This window comes from Amaranthus tricolor, chromosome 1 (genome assembly GCF_026212465.1).
Source record: "Amaranthus tricolor cultivar Red isolate AtriRed21 chromosome 1, ASM2621246v1, whole genome shotgun sequence".
NCBI classification, from domain to species: domain Eukaryota; kingdom Viridiplantae; phylum Streptophyta; class Magnoliopsida; order Caryophyllales; family Amaranthaceae; genus Amaranthus; species Amaranthus tricolor.
This window is the reverse complement of record NC_080047.1, coordinates 42,833,580-42,850,083: the sequence shown is the minus strand read 5'-3', so window position 1 is coordinate 42,850,083 and position 16,504 is coordinate 42,833,580. Positions and strand designations below refer to the sequence as shown.

Here is a 16,504-nt window from a genome sequence, read left to right as displayed (position 1 = left end):
CAGTACGTAGCAGTATCTGTTGCTACTGTTTTTACTATGCTGCAGCTTGTAGTATATATCAGTATCTGTTCAATATTTGTTGCTACTGTTCCTACTAGTGCAGCAGCTTAGTAGCGCAATTGCTAGGATAAAAGTGATGCACATGTGCACACATCATCGTGATCATACCCAATCTATCCCGCTTATAATCAAGATCTGAGGAGGAAAGAAAAACGGCAACTTATACTCATAAATGAGTGTGGCCAAATAATTTAAGTATTATATGCAATTGCAGATGAAGAAGAGCAAGTTCTTTGGTTTTAATGGAGTAAATGGATAAATGAGAAGTTGTGTAATAAATGCCTACAACAACCGGTCAGATTTTTGCCAACAGTACCGGTTAAATGAGTTAATACATTGGATTATTCATGGTTAATTGATAGTTGGGATTATTGTAGGAAAATCAAACAAAGTTTGGATTATTATGGTAATTTTTCCATTAAAATATTGCTACATTAGTCTATGAATAAACATGAAATATGATACCAAATTTCCATTACAAAAAAAAAAGATCAAACACATTGCTAAGTTCATTACATAAAATCCATAATTAACCCATTTAAGCTTCTTAAGAATTAATTTGCACCAAATCAAACACTGAAAGACCGAAGGCATCGGAGTTCCGACACATCTCCACAGGGCTTGGTCAAGACTTCTACTGCCACCCTCCTTCATCGATCACCGAAGCATCAACCATTGCAGCAAGCACACCAATTTATGTACCTTCATGAAAAAGTAATAAAATCTGCAAGATTTGGGCCATTTCTAGAATTATTTTGTACATGTCCGTTTGAGTAACATACTAACCTGAAATGGATGATAAACAAGCGGTTAAATGTATCAAGTATCATATCATGCCTTCAACCAATTACACTCCCATAAGAATCGGAAAAACTAAAGACATACAGTTTTAAGTAGATATTAGATTGCACATGTGTATTTTGAGATAATAAGATCGAAGAAAAAAACATAATTAACGAAAAGGGAGTGCTCTAAAGTAGATGGGGATCAGATGTATGTAGTCCACCATTATTCTAGGCTCTAGCCTTATCCTACTGTAACTGAAAGGATGTAGCCTGTCACCCTTGTTCGAATGTGCAAAGAGCATCTGATATAACGCAAAGATTAGAATTGAAAAAGCCAAAGAATATTGAATCTTCCACTACAAATGCAAATTGGCTATATAAACACCCAATTCACACATAAATAACACAAATTATTGTATGAGGAGGCGGTCTCATTGTGAGATGCGCCTTATAGATGGGCTAAATAGTCCAACTGATACAAATTAGAAAGAAAATTCGAATATAAGCCCGTTGTTTTGAGAGCGTCTTAAATGAGAGACAGTCTCTCACAAAAGTAGCTGATAAAATAAATGGTTGATACTTGCTTAATACGGAGATGTAAGAGGGCCTCAAAAAGGGGAGCAATTGACTTAGAAGTTTGTGTATAAAAGATGGAGGCCACACAAATTATAAGTATAGCTTCCAAAAAAAGAACATTTTACTGACAAATTAAATGTTACAGTTAGTAGAAGTCTCTCGCCTGGAATGTCGGGTTCATCTCAGGCATGATAGTTCTTCGTCTCCGCAATGGTGGTTGGATTATAGGTATCATGCACAGCTGTCCAAGGCAATAAGATTTATGTCATCCTTAAATCACCATGATCAAAAACTCAAACTGTTGAACTTCATCCCGGTAGTACAATTAAAAATGGAAATGAAGACTAAAGATAAGTAAATCCTTACAATTATAAACTAAATCGGGAATATTGAACACTTTAGGATTCTCTCCAAATTGCCCAAATGAACCATTCACACCCAGCAATGTCTCATTTAACGGCTGCGAGCTTGCCCCTATACCAGTATAGGTTGCAATAGATGCACCTTCCATGGAGGCGTACACTTCACCTAGATTGGGGTCATTATCATAGAAAATGGTAGGATCAGAAGGATAGCCACTTTCTGAAGCAAAAATCCCTCCATTCAAACCATGCATCAATCTCATGGAATTAGAGTTCTGAGCAAGAAGTGTGTCAGCCATCATTGATAGTCTTGTCTGATCAATGGCATAGCAGCCAGCATTCTGTTGGACTTTAAAGAGATGCACAAATACAGTTAGCATGACTACTCAGTATGGTTTGTATAACCAAATTAAGCATCAAGATTACAAATAATAATCACAACAGACAAAAGATGTAAATAACAAGTCAGTGATCACAGATCATGCAAAAGGGAAGGACAAATCTAATCATAAATCAGTGATCCTACATAATCTCCAATTCACAGAGTAATATATGATAACATCATATTCTAAATATTGAAATTCCGATCAACAATTAAAATAGAAATTGTCAGGATTTCAGAAACCATTACAAACTATCAAAAAAAGCAGCAGCAAGCTCATTGCTGTCCGAGGTTGCTGCATATAAAGATAGTTAATACTTAGCTGGTATATTTATAAAGAAATTTTGGGGGTAAAAATTGTTCAACATGTCAAGTATGTATTACACTATTACACTATTACGTTACCTCTGGCTCTAGCGCACATTTCTTTTTGGAATATCTCAAAGAGCCTTAACTTGGTAAGCAGCAAGCACTTGCAGTTTTGAAATCAAATATAAAATACTTCACGTGATTCCATGAAACCATGAACTTACATTGTGCCTCGCATGATTCATTAGAAACTGGCATAGGAGTAACTCTAGTATTTTGGATCTTCTCCATATTTGCTTGCTGCTTCAACAATTCATTGAACTGCTGTATCTGCTCCTTTAATGCTAACCGAATGTGATAAACCTCAAAGAATTCCTGATTCTCTTCTTCAAGTCTCTGCCATACTACACGGCAACAAAATCATGCAAGCAAGGAGCTTCAGACAAAACAGCTGAAGTTATGCAAGCAGTAGTGATTTAATGGGTAGAAAGAAATCTATCAAATTAGTGCAAGACGCCTGGTAATTAGATATTTCATTTTTTTTTAGGAAGAGTCAAAAGTGGATTAAATGGCTTCAATTCTCATCTTCTGTTACCCAAAGTGTAGATGTCTTCCTACACAAGGGGCATTTGAATTATTATCTAGATATCTTTTGGAGCGTAAAATAAGTGTTACGTTAAGCACTTTATCTTTCCAAGATAAACCCTTCCATAGCATATTAATTAAAATCTCCCAAAAGTCAAAACATTGATTGTTCCAGCTCCCATCAAACTCTCCTTTTAATACTCTTAAGTTTTTTTGGTCACTCCATCTATTCTAAATCCATTGTATAGTTTGATAATAATGATGATGATGGTAATAATAATAATAATAATAATAATAATAATAATAATAATAATAATAATAATAATAATAATAATAATAATAATAATAATTAAAAGAAAGGGAGAAATGAAAAATTACAAAGTTCAGTAATGCTCGGCATCACATTTGCTCTTCTTGAGAGAAAACTCACAGCTTCTTTCCTGGTCATGTACAGTTGAAGGCAATGTTCTATAAGATCTTGGACCTGCCATTGCAACATTAGATCAGTCTGGAAAATCGTAGTGTTTCTTATTATAAACTAAATGAGTTCGTAACCCACATTACATCTTGACTAGTGTTTAAGAATGAGATAAAGTTTCAATGTATAATCCCAGAACAATGCGGCTAGGTGGCAGTACAATTTTAAAAACATCAAGAATTGTAGAACATGCAAACACTGAGAAGCTATAATATATTGATTTCAAGCATACACAATTACACACTCAAGGGAAAAAAACATGTTTATGCGATTGTTTCTTATTACTACTGTTTGCCAAATTTAAAGAGATCTAGCATAAGTCAATAAATTCAAACAAGCTACCTAAGCATCTACGTCCAATGAAGTCTACGAAAATAAATATGAATATTTGACATGAAATGAAATTATCTCTACACATTTCACATCAGGAAAGCAGTTTCATTAAGCATTACAATCAGTAATATCAGACATCAAACAACTTTTGATCCAACAACATATATTTCAACATGACAAATGCTATTGCAACACCATAAAACTATTTCCCTAGCCTTACTTGATATGCTTCATATTTTCCAAGTTTAAAGTGTGACAAGTTTAACTAAAATAATCTATATGCAACAGTGCATACCTCTTCTAAGATCAAAATCTTGTGGAAGTATATTTGATTTATCTAAAGATATCTTAATTACGATTAATTGGTCATTGAGCAATAAAAGGAACCAAAAATCTTTTTTGATAAGAAATAAAGGGGAAAAAGGAAACTCAAAACCTAACACAAGTGCAATGTAAGGAACGAAAAATTCAAACTCAAGGATAAAAAAAAAAAAAGAGTAATAAATCCACATCTCCATCCAGCATTTGAGAAGGCAAGTTGTCTAGTGAAACCTTATACTACTATCTTTAAAGCCCGTAAAATCCAACATCAGAACAAAAGAACATGATGAAGCAAAAAGTCAAGTAATTTTCAACAACACATACCATTTGTAGGTCTTGATTAGAAAGATGTCTGCCCTCCCCACCTGACATGTTCACGGTCTTAAAGCCACTAACAAATCAGATTCTCCACTCTGCAAAGTTTGAGGTATAAAAGCTCAATTTTTTGGTATTTTCCTGGTTATGACAACATAAAAAAAATCAAACAAAACAACATAACTGTCATTACTTTCAAGACAATAGTGACTTAAACTATAAGTAGACAATGAAATACGCCTATAACTATAATACAACAATAATTAACAGAACCCGACCCTAAAAATTAACAAAAGTCATATTCTTAATATCAAATGAAAATCTAATTGATCAGCAAAAACAAAACTTCTAGTTCCACAAATTTCATTCTGCCCTACCGCACTAGCAGATACACATTGATCACTTTTCAGATTTTACTCATCTTAAGACCTTTAACAAAAATAACTTTGAGGAAAACAAATACATGATATCAATATATGGAAATTATCCCACGAAGATAGTAGTAAAAACCAATATAAGGCAAACTCGGCAACTCATGCCACACAAGTAGGTGTCTAGATGTCAAAACCTTTCTTCGATCCCAAAGTGTCCTATACTCTTACGGTCTTACCCATGACACCGATAGAGTATATGACATCATGGACTACAAGTTTACGACCATTGGCTTAAGCTTTTGGTTAAGTTGATTCCTTGACATTATATCAAATATCAAGAAAGCAACACATTCAGGATTTTCAGATGATGATTGTAGCCCCGTGAGGCCGTGATATGTTATATACCCTATCATGCACATCGGCAAAAGTTACATGATTGAATTAAAGAGTTTGATTAATGAAGGTAAAATCAATGAAGTATATGATTCGAAACCTTTCATTATCATGATCAAATCATAGCATTACAGCAGAATGAACTTGTATAAAAACAGCACTTTACAAAATAAAAATAAATAAACAAATAAATAAATCCCAATCCATGTTTCAAATTCCGGCATTTCAGACCCTCAAGAAAAAAACTAAAAGGAGGGACAAATCTTTTGTTTCAAACATATAATCGTAATTTAGCACAATTTAAGTTTTATTTATCAGCAAGAAACTTAACTCATCTATGTTTTGTTCCGATAAAAACACTTACTTCATATAAATCCATTAATAAGTAAGAAAATCAAAATTCTATGTAGAGCACCATAAATTACATCAAAATAAATAGAATGATCAAAGCATAAGTAAATAATCACACTGTTCACACATTAGGGTTTCAATATCAATTACTAAAAATTTCCATCAGCATAAAAGAAACAAAAATTGATAACAAGAATCAAATAGACAATACAAGTAATCTCATAAAATCCAAATTCAAAATCATTTACATGTCACATAAAACCAAAAAGCGATAAGTAATAAACTATAAGCAAAAGACAAAAACAGAGAGAAAACCTGAAGCAGGGGATGAAGGTAGCGTATGGAGGGTTTAGAAGTGATGGATTTGAGAGGAGCTTAGTAAGAGAGAGAAAGTAAAATAAATACAAGTATTTAGTAGCATTATTTTTCATAATGTTACTATTTAATTTACCCTCCGATTTTCAATTTTTTATCATTTTGTAATTAGTGAGAATCAAATTTAATTATAGGTGTGAAAGGAAAAAACACAATTACTATGATACTTTTTGATTTTCAAAATTTTAATATTTAATATACTTTTTTCGTTCTATTATACTTAACTGATAGTGGCATTATTTTATGAACATATCAAAATTAGTTCAAAATTAATCGTAAGTATTTCAAAATAAAAGTTATATTTCATAATTAAAAAAGTGTACAAAGTTATATTAATAAAAGTTAAAACAAATACATTTTAACTTATATTCATTGACCTGTATTGAGTGATTGACATTAAAAACAGGCAATCTCATAGATGAGTAGATTAAGATAAAATATAAAGTAAAGATATTTAATATGAGAAAATTTTTAAATTTAATGCTTGTTATAAGATTATATTAACCTAATTACTTTTTGAATACGTTCAAATTGCAACTCACTTGAAATTATTTTTTTCTTTATATCTCTTTTTATATTGAAAGTTTTTAGTAAAATTTACATTTATCGTACCAAATATATACTATAAGTGATCGATCATTTATGTTAGGTGAATAAAAAAGACAGAAAAAATATTTCAAATTTAAAGGGTGGGAGAAGTAGACATGAGTCACATGAGCATGGCTGCGCTCCCATGTGGGATGGTATCATGGTACTATAAAAGTTAGGTGTGATACCAAGTGATTTAGAATGGCTAATTTGAGGATGGGGTAGACTAGTTGTACACTTGTACTACCAACATGGTCAAATTGATGGATATATGATATGAAAGTGATTTTATGGTTGTTTTTTTGGGATCTTCAAGGTGATTGAACTTGTTGGTTGATAATAAATTAATAATGAGTAAAGATTTCTTATTTAGTACTCCCTCCGTTCCTTTTTGTTTTTCCACATTACTAAAACGGATAGTTTCATAAGTTTTTTCACTTTAGAATACTTTCCATTTTTGGAAAGTTTTTTTTCCCATTTATACCCCTCAAATACCCTCTTTTACTCTATATATTTTTATTTTAAATGTTGGATTCAATTACGGTATGTGTGCAGCCTCCTTCATTTAAGACCATCATCATTTTCTGCTTCCTCTCCCCACGTTGCTTTCTCTCTCTTCCTTGAGTTTCTTCCATGGCTTTCTTAGCTTTTATCCCCTGTTCATTCCTCTTTTTTACTCCATTTTTACTGCATTAAAATGTAGATCGGAATTTGGTCTTCATTTTGATGTTCGTTTTGTGAATTTTGGTTGAGTTTTTTTTTTTCAAGCCCTCTGTTTTGCTTTCTTCTTCGAATTGTTACTGTTTGAAGCCTTTGTTTGTCCATGACAACCGTCGAATCTAAGAGTGATTCGACCATACCATCATACCTTTATGACGGTTTGTGTGATCGTGGAGAATTTTGTTCTTGTTTCATTAATGGGAGGTCACACTCTTATTCAAATGAAATTCTTAAATGGACTAAAAAAGATCTTGAGGCATATCAAAAGGCGATGGAGGATGATGCTACATCTAGGTTTCGTGATTCTACCCCTTCTCCTAATGTTGAAGAAGAAGAAGATCTTGAGGCATATCAAAAGTCTCCATCTCATGTTAATCCTTCAACTCCATCAAAGATTCATGAAGACCAAGTTAATTTGGTTGTCCCTGACACTCCTGAGGAAGTTATTGCTGCAAGGGGTAAAAAAAACCCTAAAAAACGCACGTGAATTATGTAATTTTTTCTTGAATTTCCTTTTCATTGTACACTCATGATAAGTGCTGGTGATGTTTGCTGTTGGATTCGTTTGATTTTGTGATGTTTGATGTTGGATTTTTTCTGAACCTTTTTGATTTCGTCTTATTTTTTTTGGAAGTCTGTTCTTGAAATTTTTTTAAAAACCCCTGTGATGTGTTTATGCAATTACTTGACTTAAAATCTGAAAAATTATCTATAATTACTTGGTTGAGTAGCAATTGTGTACAATCTCCCCCCTTCGTATCAATCGTCAAACCGTTGTTGGTGCCAAGTCTAAGCATGTTGCAACATCTCTTATGCATGTACGTTCACCCATTGGTTTTGATTCAAGTACGTTTGGTGGCACTTGAACTCTTTTTCTTCCACAATTCTTGTACTTTGAATCGACAACATAAGGCTTGTTTTCTTCTTTGGTTTCAATTGCACGTTTCCATATTTTTCGAATTGTTCTTGGTGTGTAACCGTATTTGTTTGCTATTCGTACGAATGTACCATGTGGGAGTGAGTCACTTACTTTAAGTGACAACATTTCATGTAAAATGAGATGCCTCATGTCGTTTATAAGCCTTGTTTTACGTTGATGTTGCTGTTCTATTTGTTGTGCATCATTTACTTGTGGTTCCTCGTCGGAACTGGAGCTTGACTCTGGATCGTATGCATTTGATCCAAAATACCAAGCCCCCTCTACCTCATCTTCATCATTTGAAGCCATTACAAGGCTAATGATGTTGCTGGACAGTTGTTTTTGGTGGGAGTGAGGCTGCTGTTTGGGTTTAATATAGTTGTTGTGAGGCTGTTTGCTGGACTTTTGATACTGTTTGCAGGACAAGTAGTGTGAGGCTGCTGTTTTATGCTTAAATAAGATGATTAGGAATTTGTAAGGTCATTTTTTTGGAGATTGTACTTGTAATTCTTCATTATATTAATCCATGTATTTCTAATTTGGCCAATGCAAGGCCAAATTATGCTGTTTTGGATGGCTGGAAATTTTGTATTTGGTCCATGTACTTCTAATTTTTCCCTCCTTTTTTTTAGAACCAAAAATGTAAACTTTCCCAATTTGGAAAGTGGTTACTTTCCCTCCATGTAAATTCTCTCTCTACAATAAAATCAGATTTTTTTTGATTATTTAATTATATCTACAATTAATTTCTCTCTCATTATTCCAATACAATCATTACTTCCCACTATTATATATTAAAATAATACCCACTATCACCAAATATTATATTTTTCTTAATCTTTGTGAAATACCCAAAGTGGAAAAACATATAGGAACGAAGGGAGTAACTATTAGGGTAGAAAAAGTGGAAAAACATATAGGAACGAAGGGAGTAACTATTAGGGTAGAAACCATTGCAATGTATGGTTTTTTTTGCATCGACATATATAAATATATGATATTCAAAAAAATAAAATCCGTGTAGTATAAAATTAAATTTTGACATTAATATGTATAAATTAACTCTGTAATTTTGAAAATTGTCAATAGTATATTATGTAGTATGTTATATTTTCTAGTTTATTCAATTTAACTATAAATAAATGTTAATGTAAAATACTTTAATAGTGGAGATATTGGTCAATATCAAATATCATGTCATTTTTTAGTTGATAAATGAATTTGGCAAACTCTCTCTAGTTGTGACACTTAGAATTTTCCTAGCTTTTTAATATAATGTATGCTTTTTGTGAGGGTTCGTCTTTTTGTGAGCGACTCAAAACAAGAATTCAATATTTTTATAAATTGTATTACATGACCAATTCAACTCATGTGTAGAGTGCATCTCAATGTAAAATTTGATTTGGTTTAAAAATTTCATAAACCAGAACGAATTCATATTAATTTTTGAAAAAAGTGGATTGGATTTTCAAACTATTGGCCGAACAAAATACTTAAATTATAGTTTGGTTTGCGATTCTAATCAAACTTTGTGCAACCCTATTCGTGAATTACTAAAAAGCCAAGTTATTTAATTGACTTTATCATACAGACATGTGGTTATATAAGCTATAAAATCGTGATATTCAAAAGGAAAAAGTGTTAAGAAGTACCTAATAATTTTTTTTTTTCAAAATATATCTAAAAAAAAAAATTTTGCCAAAAAATACCTAACAAAAATTTTTCTTTTTCAAAGAGTATCAAGTAAGGTTTTTCTTCAGTTGAATGTCAAATATAACAGTTGGCTAGTCAAAATTAAAAATTCTTCTTCCTCGTCTTTAATTTCTTTTCCAATTTAATTTCCTCACTATATTCTTCCACTACTTTTTACTCAAAATTGATATTGAATTGGAAAAAAAATTAAATATGATGAACAAGAATTTTCGATTTTGACTAGTCAAACGTTATATTTGACGGTCAACTGAAGGAAAACATTACTACTACTCTTTGGAAAAGAAAAAATTTATTAGGTATTTTTTGACAAAACTCTTTTTATTAGGTACTTTTTAGAAAAAAAAAAATTTATTAAGTACTCTTTACACTTTTCCCTATACTAAAACAAAAAATTATCAAAACAATATATAGCTAGAATATCATAAATGCTAGAAATCATAAATATAATGATAGATTATGATAACTGCAAAAATTCCTTTCGCCTATTTTCTTTTTCTTTTACAAATTTTCAACAGCCTAGAATATAAAGCTAGAAAAACATAAATGCAGAAAAATTCTAAAACAAAAAAATTATCAAAATAAATCAACTTTGAAATGTAAATGTATAGTGAAGGATGGTCATAAGATGAGTTCGGCAAGACTCAGAACTAAACTCGTTTGTTTTTTTAAAACTTAGACTCGAAACCATAGGTCTAAAAATTTTAACCCTAGAGCCGGATGAGTATAAAATCCTTAATGGATTATAATTAAATTTTTCAAATTTTACCATTTTTACATTTTAAAGCTTAATTAGATATTAGATGGGTCTATAGTAGGACTGGGCCTGAAGACCCTAAATTTAAACCCAACCCATTTATTTAATCTAGACTAGGAGCATAGCCACTGAATCTAAAATAATTGGACATAGATCCTAAATTAGAGTCGGGTTTGAAGCAATGCTAATAAGGTCTTGGACTCGTGACCATCCTATATATGCGAATATGCTTCATTGACTCTATACATACAAATGTGCATGTGCTTGGCAAATGACTTTTGCATTGATTTTTTTGTTGGACTTTGACTATTTAGTTGGTCAAGGCCAAAAAAATAGTTTGTAAATGACTTTAAAGCCAAATAAAAAGCTAAGTTTTATGTCAAAACCAAAAGGCTACTATGAGTAGCTTTTTCATCAGGTTTTGGTTTTAAATATACATTTTCTCTAACAAAAAACAAACAAACAACTAATTTTTAATAAAAATCTCCACAATAACTAAACTAAACAATTAACTATTCAATCAATATTTCCAGTTTGTTGAACCTGCTAACAATTACAACTAACAATAATTATCTAAACAAGCTTATGACTTCAAAATTCCATCACTGACTAAAAAAAGATCATTACTCCATTCAAAGAAAATGACGAGGACAAATGAGAAAATAAGTGGATATGAATATTTAAAAGTATTAGAGATGTAATCTAAAATATTATTATAGTAAAAATTATTGCAATTTCAAAGAAACAAATAAAATAATTGTTAAATCAAAATATAGCAATTTTAAAAGACAAGATAGTGAATATTATTTAAAATTAATAATGAGATTTTCAGATGTCAACATCTTACATTGCCACAGGCCCACAGCCCACAAGCAAGTCATGATCATCACCTCACACCATAACCTTGGCATTAAGGTTTGCATTTCCAGGTTGTAAAGATTTCATAAGATTTGTTTTGTAAACAAAATTTTGGACACCCATAAAATGGATCCAATACAACTCTTAATCACAGTGTCAGAAAACTGTACTCTAAAATATAGACAATTTTTCTTGGTATTACTATTACAATTATAAAACATTAATCCAAATTGGATTATGCTAATTATTGTCCCTATAAAATTTAACAATATCCCTTAAGAAACAACAATAATATCAAAATCTTATTCGTAATAATATAACATCAACTACATATACCAAAGCGAGTCAACATAAACGAAAAACCATTACGATGAGTTGGGCAAAGAAAGAAAAAAAGAGGCCTACATTAAATGGATCGTTATAACCTTTGATGATAATCATGAATTGACTTATATCGATTTTTACCGTCTACAAGAAGATAAATTCCTCTTCTCCTAAACTCCTCTTACCTTATATGAATTTCTCCTTACCTTGAAAAATATTTTTTAAAAATCTAATACATTTCTATACATGTGGAAAAAATTGAATATTGCATTATGTTCATTATAAAATGTACAAGGCTTTCCATAGTTGTCAACTCCTCTCTTCCTACCCCAACCCTTCATAATATACATATCTCCTTATCATCTCTACAAATTCTCTAAAGGGTATTTTTAAAGGGTATTTTTTTATCATTATATATAAGGAAAAAATAGCAAAGGGTAATAATAAAAATTAAAGGGTAAATGGGAAAAAAAGGGAGGATTTAATTTGATTAAACTACCCAACAAAATAAAAAAGAAAATTGCACTAATTAGACTACAGTGGTAAGATCATTGTATCTTGGTCTTGTTCTATCTTGTGAGAGTCCATCTTCCATGGTCTTTCTCTTGTTGTTCTGTTGTTGATGTACTTCTACTTGGTGTTGAGGTTGTTCGTGTTGTTTTATACGACGTTCTTCAATTTGTTGCTCGGGTGCTTGCTCTTGTTGCTGTGTGGGCAGTTGCGGTGGTGGTTGGTCGACAGCTTTTGGCTTCGGTTTTTGGCATTCTTCTAACATGTTTCGATGTTGTTGCCCGTATTTAGCTCTCAACATGTGGGGTTTAAGCCTATTTACATCCGATAATCGCACTGGTTTGAGGATGAATTCTTCCGCCCCTTCCTCCAAGCATCTGATACGTAGAAATGATTTTAGCTTGCTCGGTTATTGCATTTTCGAGAACATAATAAAGAGGTAAATTGCTAGTTCGTGCATACGCAACCAAATTTCAGCGGACTTTTTACGAGACAATTCCATTTTGTTGTTCCAAAAGGTACTCAAAATTCATGTTAGAGCATCGAGAATCCAACACAGGGCGACTGGGCGACTGAGGTGAATGAACAGTTTAAGATGGGTTTACATTTTACAGCATACAGGATCAATCCTAGAATACTTCTACAAAGAAGATAAAAATTGGCATCGCATATCAACAGTGGGCCAAACACTTCCTCTAGTCTTCTAGGTGTGTGCGGTGTGTGTGTGCCTAACTAACTCGGCTACTATTCTTTTGTGTTATATCTTATATGATGTTGCCCAATTCCAGGGCCATAGTTTAAGCAGGCGCGAGACTAGATCCTCCATACTTATTTAGATTACTAAGAATTACGATCTTGGTGCTATCTATCTCTCACTTTGCAAGGCTCTCACTACCTTGAGGTTTTCTTGATTGCACACATTTCTGCTGCACTCTCCCTCAAGGGATATGGCCATATGGGTACGATCTGTCTGCTACCTCTCCTTCCGGAACCTGACTTTGTGCGGAACACTGGGCTGATGACCATGACCATAGGTTTCAAATCATGTGCAATTCATATTAATTGTCAGGTTGGGCATGTTGCATGTGATGTTTAGTATCAAGGGTCAATTGAAACAATTTCTCTTTATCATAAGGGTAATGTTACGCATATCCGACCTCCCAAAACCCCGCGTCAACTTAATGACATTAAGATAATGGAATATTGTAAAGTATTTACCTGGTAATTCTAGAAGGGACATTCTCGGATGACATTATAACTACTGGTATGTTTTTGAACGACGAGGATTCCTGCACACAAGAATTCTGAATGTTATTTTTGCAGCATAAACATCATATATGTTCGAGCACACCAAGGTTCAATACAAATCATTGTGGAAGTTCATTGAAGTTCGTTGTTTGCTCAAATCGATTTCCTAGCAGATATGTCAAGGACAGTTCTTATCGTTATCGACAGTGCCATTTATATGCATAGTTTTCTTTCATAATGCACCTAAATTTACATTGGTAATTACTAAAAATGAATCCAACAACTAGGCCCTTTTTCTTTCTAAGGGGGCATGAAAATGGCTAATCCATAAAATAAATTGGCAATATATTTGGAGGGCTAATTACATGAGAATATTACCCTTCTTTTTGCCCACAAACACAAAAAATTTGTAGAATAAGATTGCAAAGAAAGATTGAAAATTCGCCATCATTTCAGCATCAATAACTCTTAGTTAAGATACACAAAGATCAATACTTTCCTATCTTCATAGTTCCTACAACTGTCAATTTAAGTTTAAGTTTCAGATTGAGTTGGTTTTTTAAACATCGGATCATAAGTCAATGTGCGTGGAGAAAGGTCAAAGGTTCGAATTTCATCCACCCTTACTTCAAGATTAAATATTGAGCGCCATGCATGAGGACATCATGTATTTTATATACACTCTTAGCTAAAGGGCTATTGTATGAGAGGATAACGATAGAGTATATAACATATTCTTAGTGCATGGGCTTAAGATTAAGTTGGTTCCTTGACACTTAAGTATCTGCAATAAAATATATTTTTCTTAAATATCACCACCCAAAAGTGAAGCAAAAGATATGAATACCCTCTTCAACAAAAACGAAAAAAGTCAACATTAGCCACTTTGTGCATTATAGAAGTTAATTTAGAACAATTAGCAAAATTAGTACTCCCCTAATAGAAAAAAAATCCCATTACAACCAAAAATGGGCAAAAAAGGAAAATCCCACCTCAAAGGAATTTTCTAGAGACAAATATTTTAGTTTTTGTGAGTGGAAAGAACATGATCACAATTCACAAGTGGGGAGACATTCAAAAGGTAAAGGAATACAAATGTAAAGAAGAAAAGGAAAGAACAAATAAAGGGATGTAAAAAGAAAGAATAAGTACCTTGACTTTCTTTAGCAAATCATAGCCAGTCATCCCAGGCATACAATAGTCTGTTATAATAAGATTCACTTTTATTTCCTGATTATTAAACCCAAAAAGTTGAATTAATTAGAAAAAAAGTAAAGAAATTCACAAAAATGGGAAAAAATGGGGAAAATGGAGAAAATTAAGATTGTTTTTAACTAAAAGTACATGCAAAACAAAAACTTTTTTTGGGGTGAGAAAGAAACCTTCTGACAATCAGGAGAAACTGAAGGTTGTTCTTCTTGCCAACCCAGAAATTCTAAAGCTTTAATGCCTGAATCCACTGTTGTAACTGCTCAAAAATGCATAGATTTCATTAATTTCATACCAAAAACTACAAAAAGATTGAACCTTTATCAAAAAATCTACTCAAAACATTCTTCTACCTAACAAAGAAAACAATCTCAACAGAGACCCGAGACAAACTCAAAATAAAATAGGTTATTTAATCTATATATAAAGAATGTCTTACGAGATTATAGAAACTTCAAATATATTATAAACTCTACCACGTCCCTCGCCTAAAAGTCCTTTATACTAAAACATAACCTCTTATATATGAGCGCTAAATATTCACCTATAAGCCTAAGTTGTAACATCTTGTCACATTTAACTCCAAATACCATCCTCATATTAGAGTATTTAACCTATCTTGGAACTTCAAGCATCAGTAAGCCAACGTAACCTCAATCTCATTCACCTCTCATTTTGAATTGAATTTTTTGTGCCGGTATAAGAATTTGTGTTGAATCCACCCTTCTAGCCCAAACAATGTTCGTTTGAGGGGCATATTAGAGTATATATCATATCATGATACTTCAACTATCAACTTAAGTTTTTTGTTGAGTTGATTACTTGACAGGTTAAGCTAATGATTAAAGCCCTTTAAAAGTAAGTATATAAAAGAGTACCTTGATATGAAGAAGTCTTTAAAAGCCTTTCAATAAGCTTTCTATCTATTAAGCTATCATCAACAGCTAAGACATGGAATTGAGGTTCAACAGGCATCCCCATTTTTGGACCAACAAGTTAAGCAAATAAAACCCAATCAAATTGTTTTCTTGAATGAACCCAGAAGTTTCTCTTTTGTGATTTATGTTGTTGGTAATGGATGAGTGTTGAAAAGAAGAAAAAGCAGAAATGAGGATTGAGGATAATGGGTTTTCTGTTCATATAAGACCCACCAAATAAACAAAATCCCACAAAGTAAGATCTGATCAGACCAGATTTGGGTTACAGGATTTTCCTCTAATTTTAGGGCTATTAATTTTCTACCAACTGGGTTTTTTGATAGGAGTACTTATATTGGTTAATGGTTAGCTAAGCAAATCAATGCTAATAATAAACAAAGAAAGTGGAGTAAAATATTTACTCTTTCTTCACATTTGACTTTTTTTTTTTGACTTTTAATAATTTATGAATGAAATATTTTCTCAGTTAATCAATTCTTGAGTTCAATATATAGTTTGATATTAAATATTTTTATTTTGAATTTTTGACTAAATAAAAAGTTGTGAAAAATACATATTAAATAAATAGATTTTAAGAAGAATAAAACACGATTTCATATAAGATAGAGGAAGAAGGAAAAAAATAATGCCTATAATAAATGACTTTTAAATAAACAAAAAAATTATCTTTTAGATAAAAAAACTATTATTAGTTAACTTAGCCTTTAGTGTTCTATTTTCTTTT

The 16,504-nt window shown here is 31.9% G+C and overlaps 2 protein-coding genes across 3 annotated transcripts; both read right to left on the bottom strand.

The window, feature by feature from the left end:
• Window positions 1-431: 431 nt before the first annotated feature.
• On the bottom strand, window positions 432-6,071 carry LOC130815556 (uncharacterized). Of its 2 annotated transcripts, none has more exons than XM_057682047.1 (7): window positions 5,940-6,071; window positions 4,516-4,647; window positions 3,438-3,543; window positions 2,699-2,878; window positions 1,788-2,132; window positions 1,585-1,662; window positions 432-846 (listed from the first exon to the last, which is right to left on the bottom strand). In XM_057682047.1, the coding sequence occupies exons 2-6, from the start codon at window positions 4,561-4,563 to the stop codon at window positions 1,604-1,606; spliced, it is 738 nt and encodes a 245-aa protein (XP_057538030.1). In that variant the 5' UTR covers window positions 4,564-4,647; window positions 5,940-6,071; the 3' UTR covers window positions 432-846; window positions 1,585-1,603. The 2 variants fall into 2 exon arrangements, with proteins under 2 accessions (XP_057538030.1, XP_057538033.1); XM_057682050.1 differs by having other exon boundaries at window positions 4,516-4,604.
• Window positions 6,072-12,124: 6,053 nt separating this feature from the next.
• On the bottom strand, window positions 12,125-16,219 carry LOC130823314 (two-component response regulator ARR8-like). Its single transcript, XM_057687934.1, has 5 exons — window positions 15,721-16,219; window positions 15,016-15,101; window positions 14,786-14,863; window positions 13,604-13,674; window positions 12,125-12,762 (listed from the first exon to the last, which is right to left on the bottom strand). The coding sequence occupies exons 1-5, from the start codon at window positions 15,821-15,823 to the stop codon at window positions 12,405-12,407; spliced, it is 696 nt and encodes a 231-aa protein (XP_057543917.1). The 5' UTR covers window positions 15,824-16,219; the 3' UTR covers window positions 12,125-12,404.
• Window positions 16,220-16,504: the final 285 nt, after the last annotated feature.

Excerpts from the sequence above, each read along its gene's own strand:
- LOC130815556 (XM_057682047.1), bottom strand. The coding sequence starts at position 4,563 with ATGTCAGGTGGGGAGGGCAGACATCTTTCTAATCAAGACCTACAAATG. Across the intron at positions 3,544-4,515 it reads CTAATCAAGACCTACAAATG|GTCCAAGATCTTATAGAACA; the intron begins GTATGTGTTGTT and ends TTGCAATGGCAG. Across the intron at positions 2,879-3,437 it reads GCCGAGCATTACTGAACTTT|TATGGCAGAGACTTGAAGAA; the intron begins GTAATTTTTCAT and ends GTTGCCGTGTAG.
- LOC130823314 (XM_057687934.1), bottom strand. The coding sequence starts at position 15,823 with ATGGGGATGCCTGTTGAACCTCAATTCCATGTCTTAGCTGTTGATGAT. Across the intron at positions 15,102-15,720 it reads AAAGACTTCTTCATATCAAG|TTACAACAGTGGATTCAGGC; the intron begins GTACTCTTTTAT and ends ATTTTTGAGCAG. Across the intron at positions 14,864-15,015 it reads TTTCTCCTGATTGTCAGAAG|GAAATAAAAGTGAATCTTAT; the intron begins GTTTCTTTCTCA and ends TTTAATAATCAG.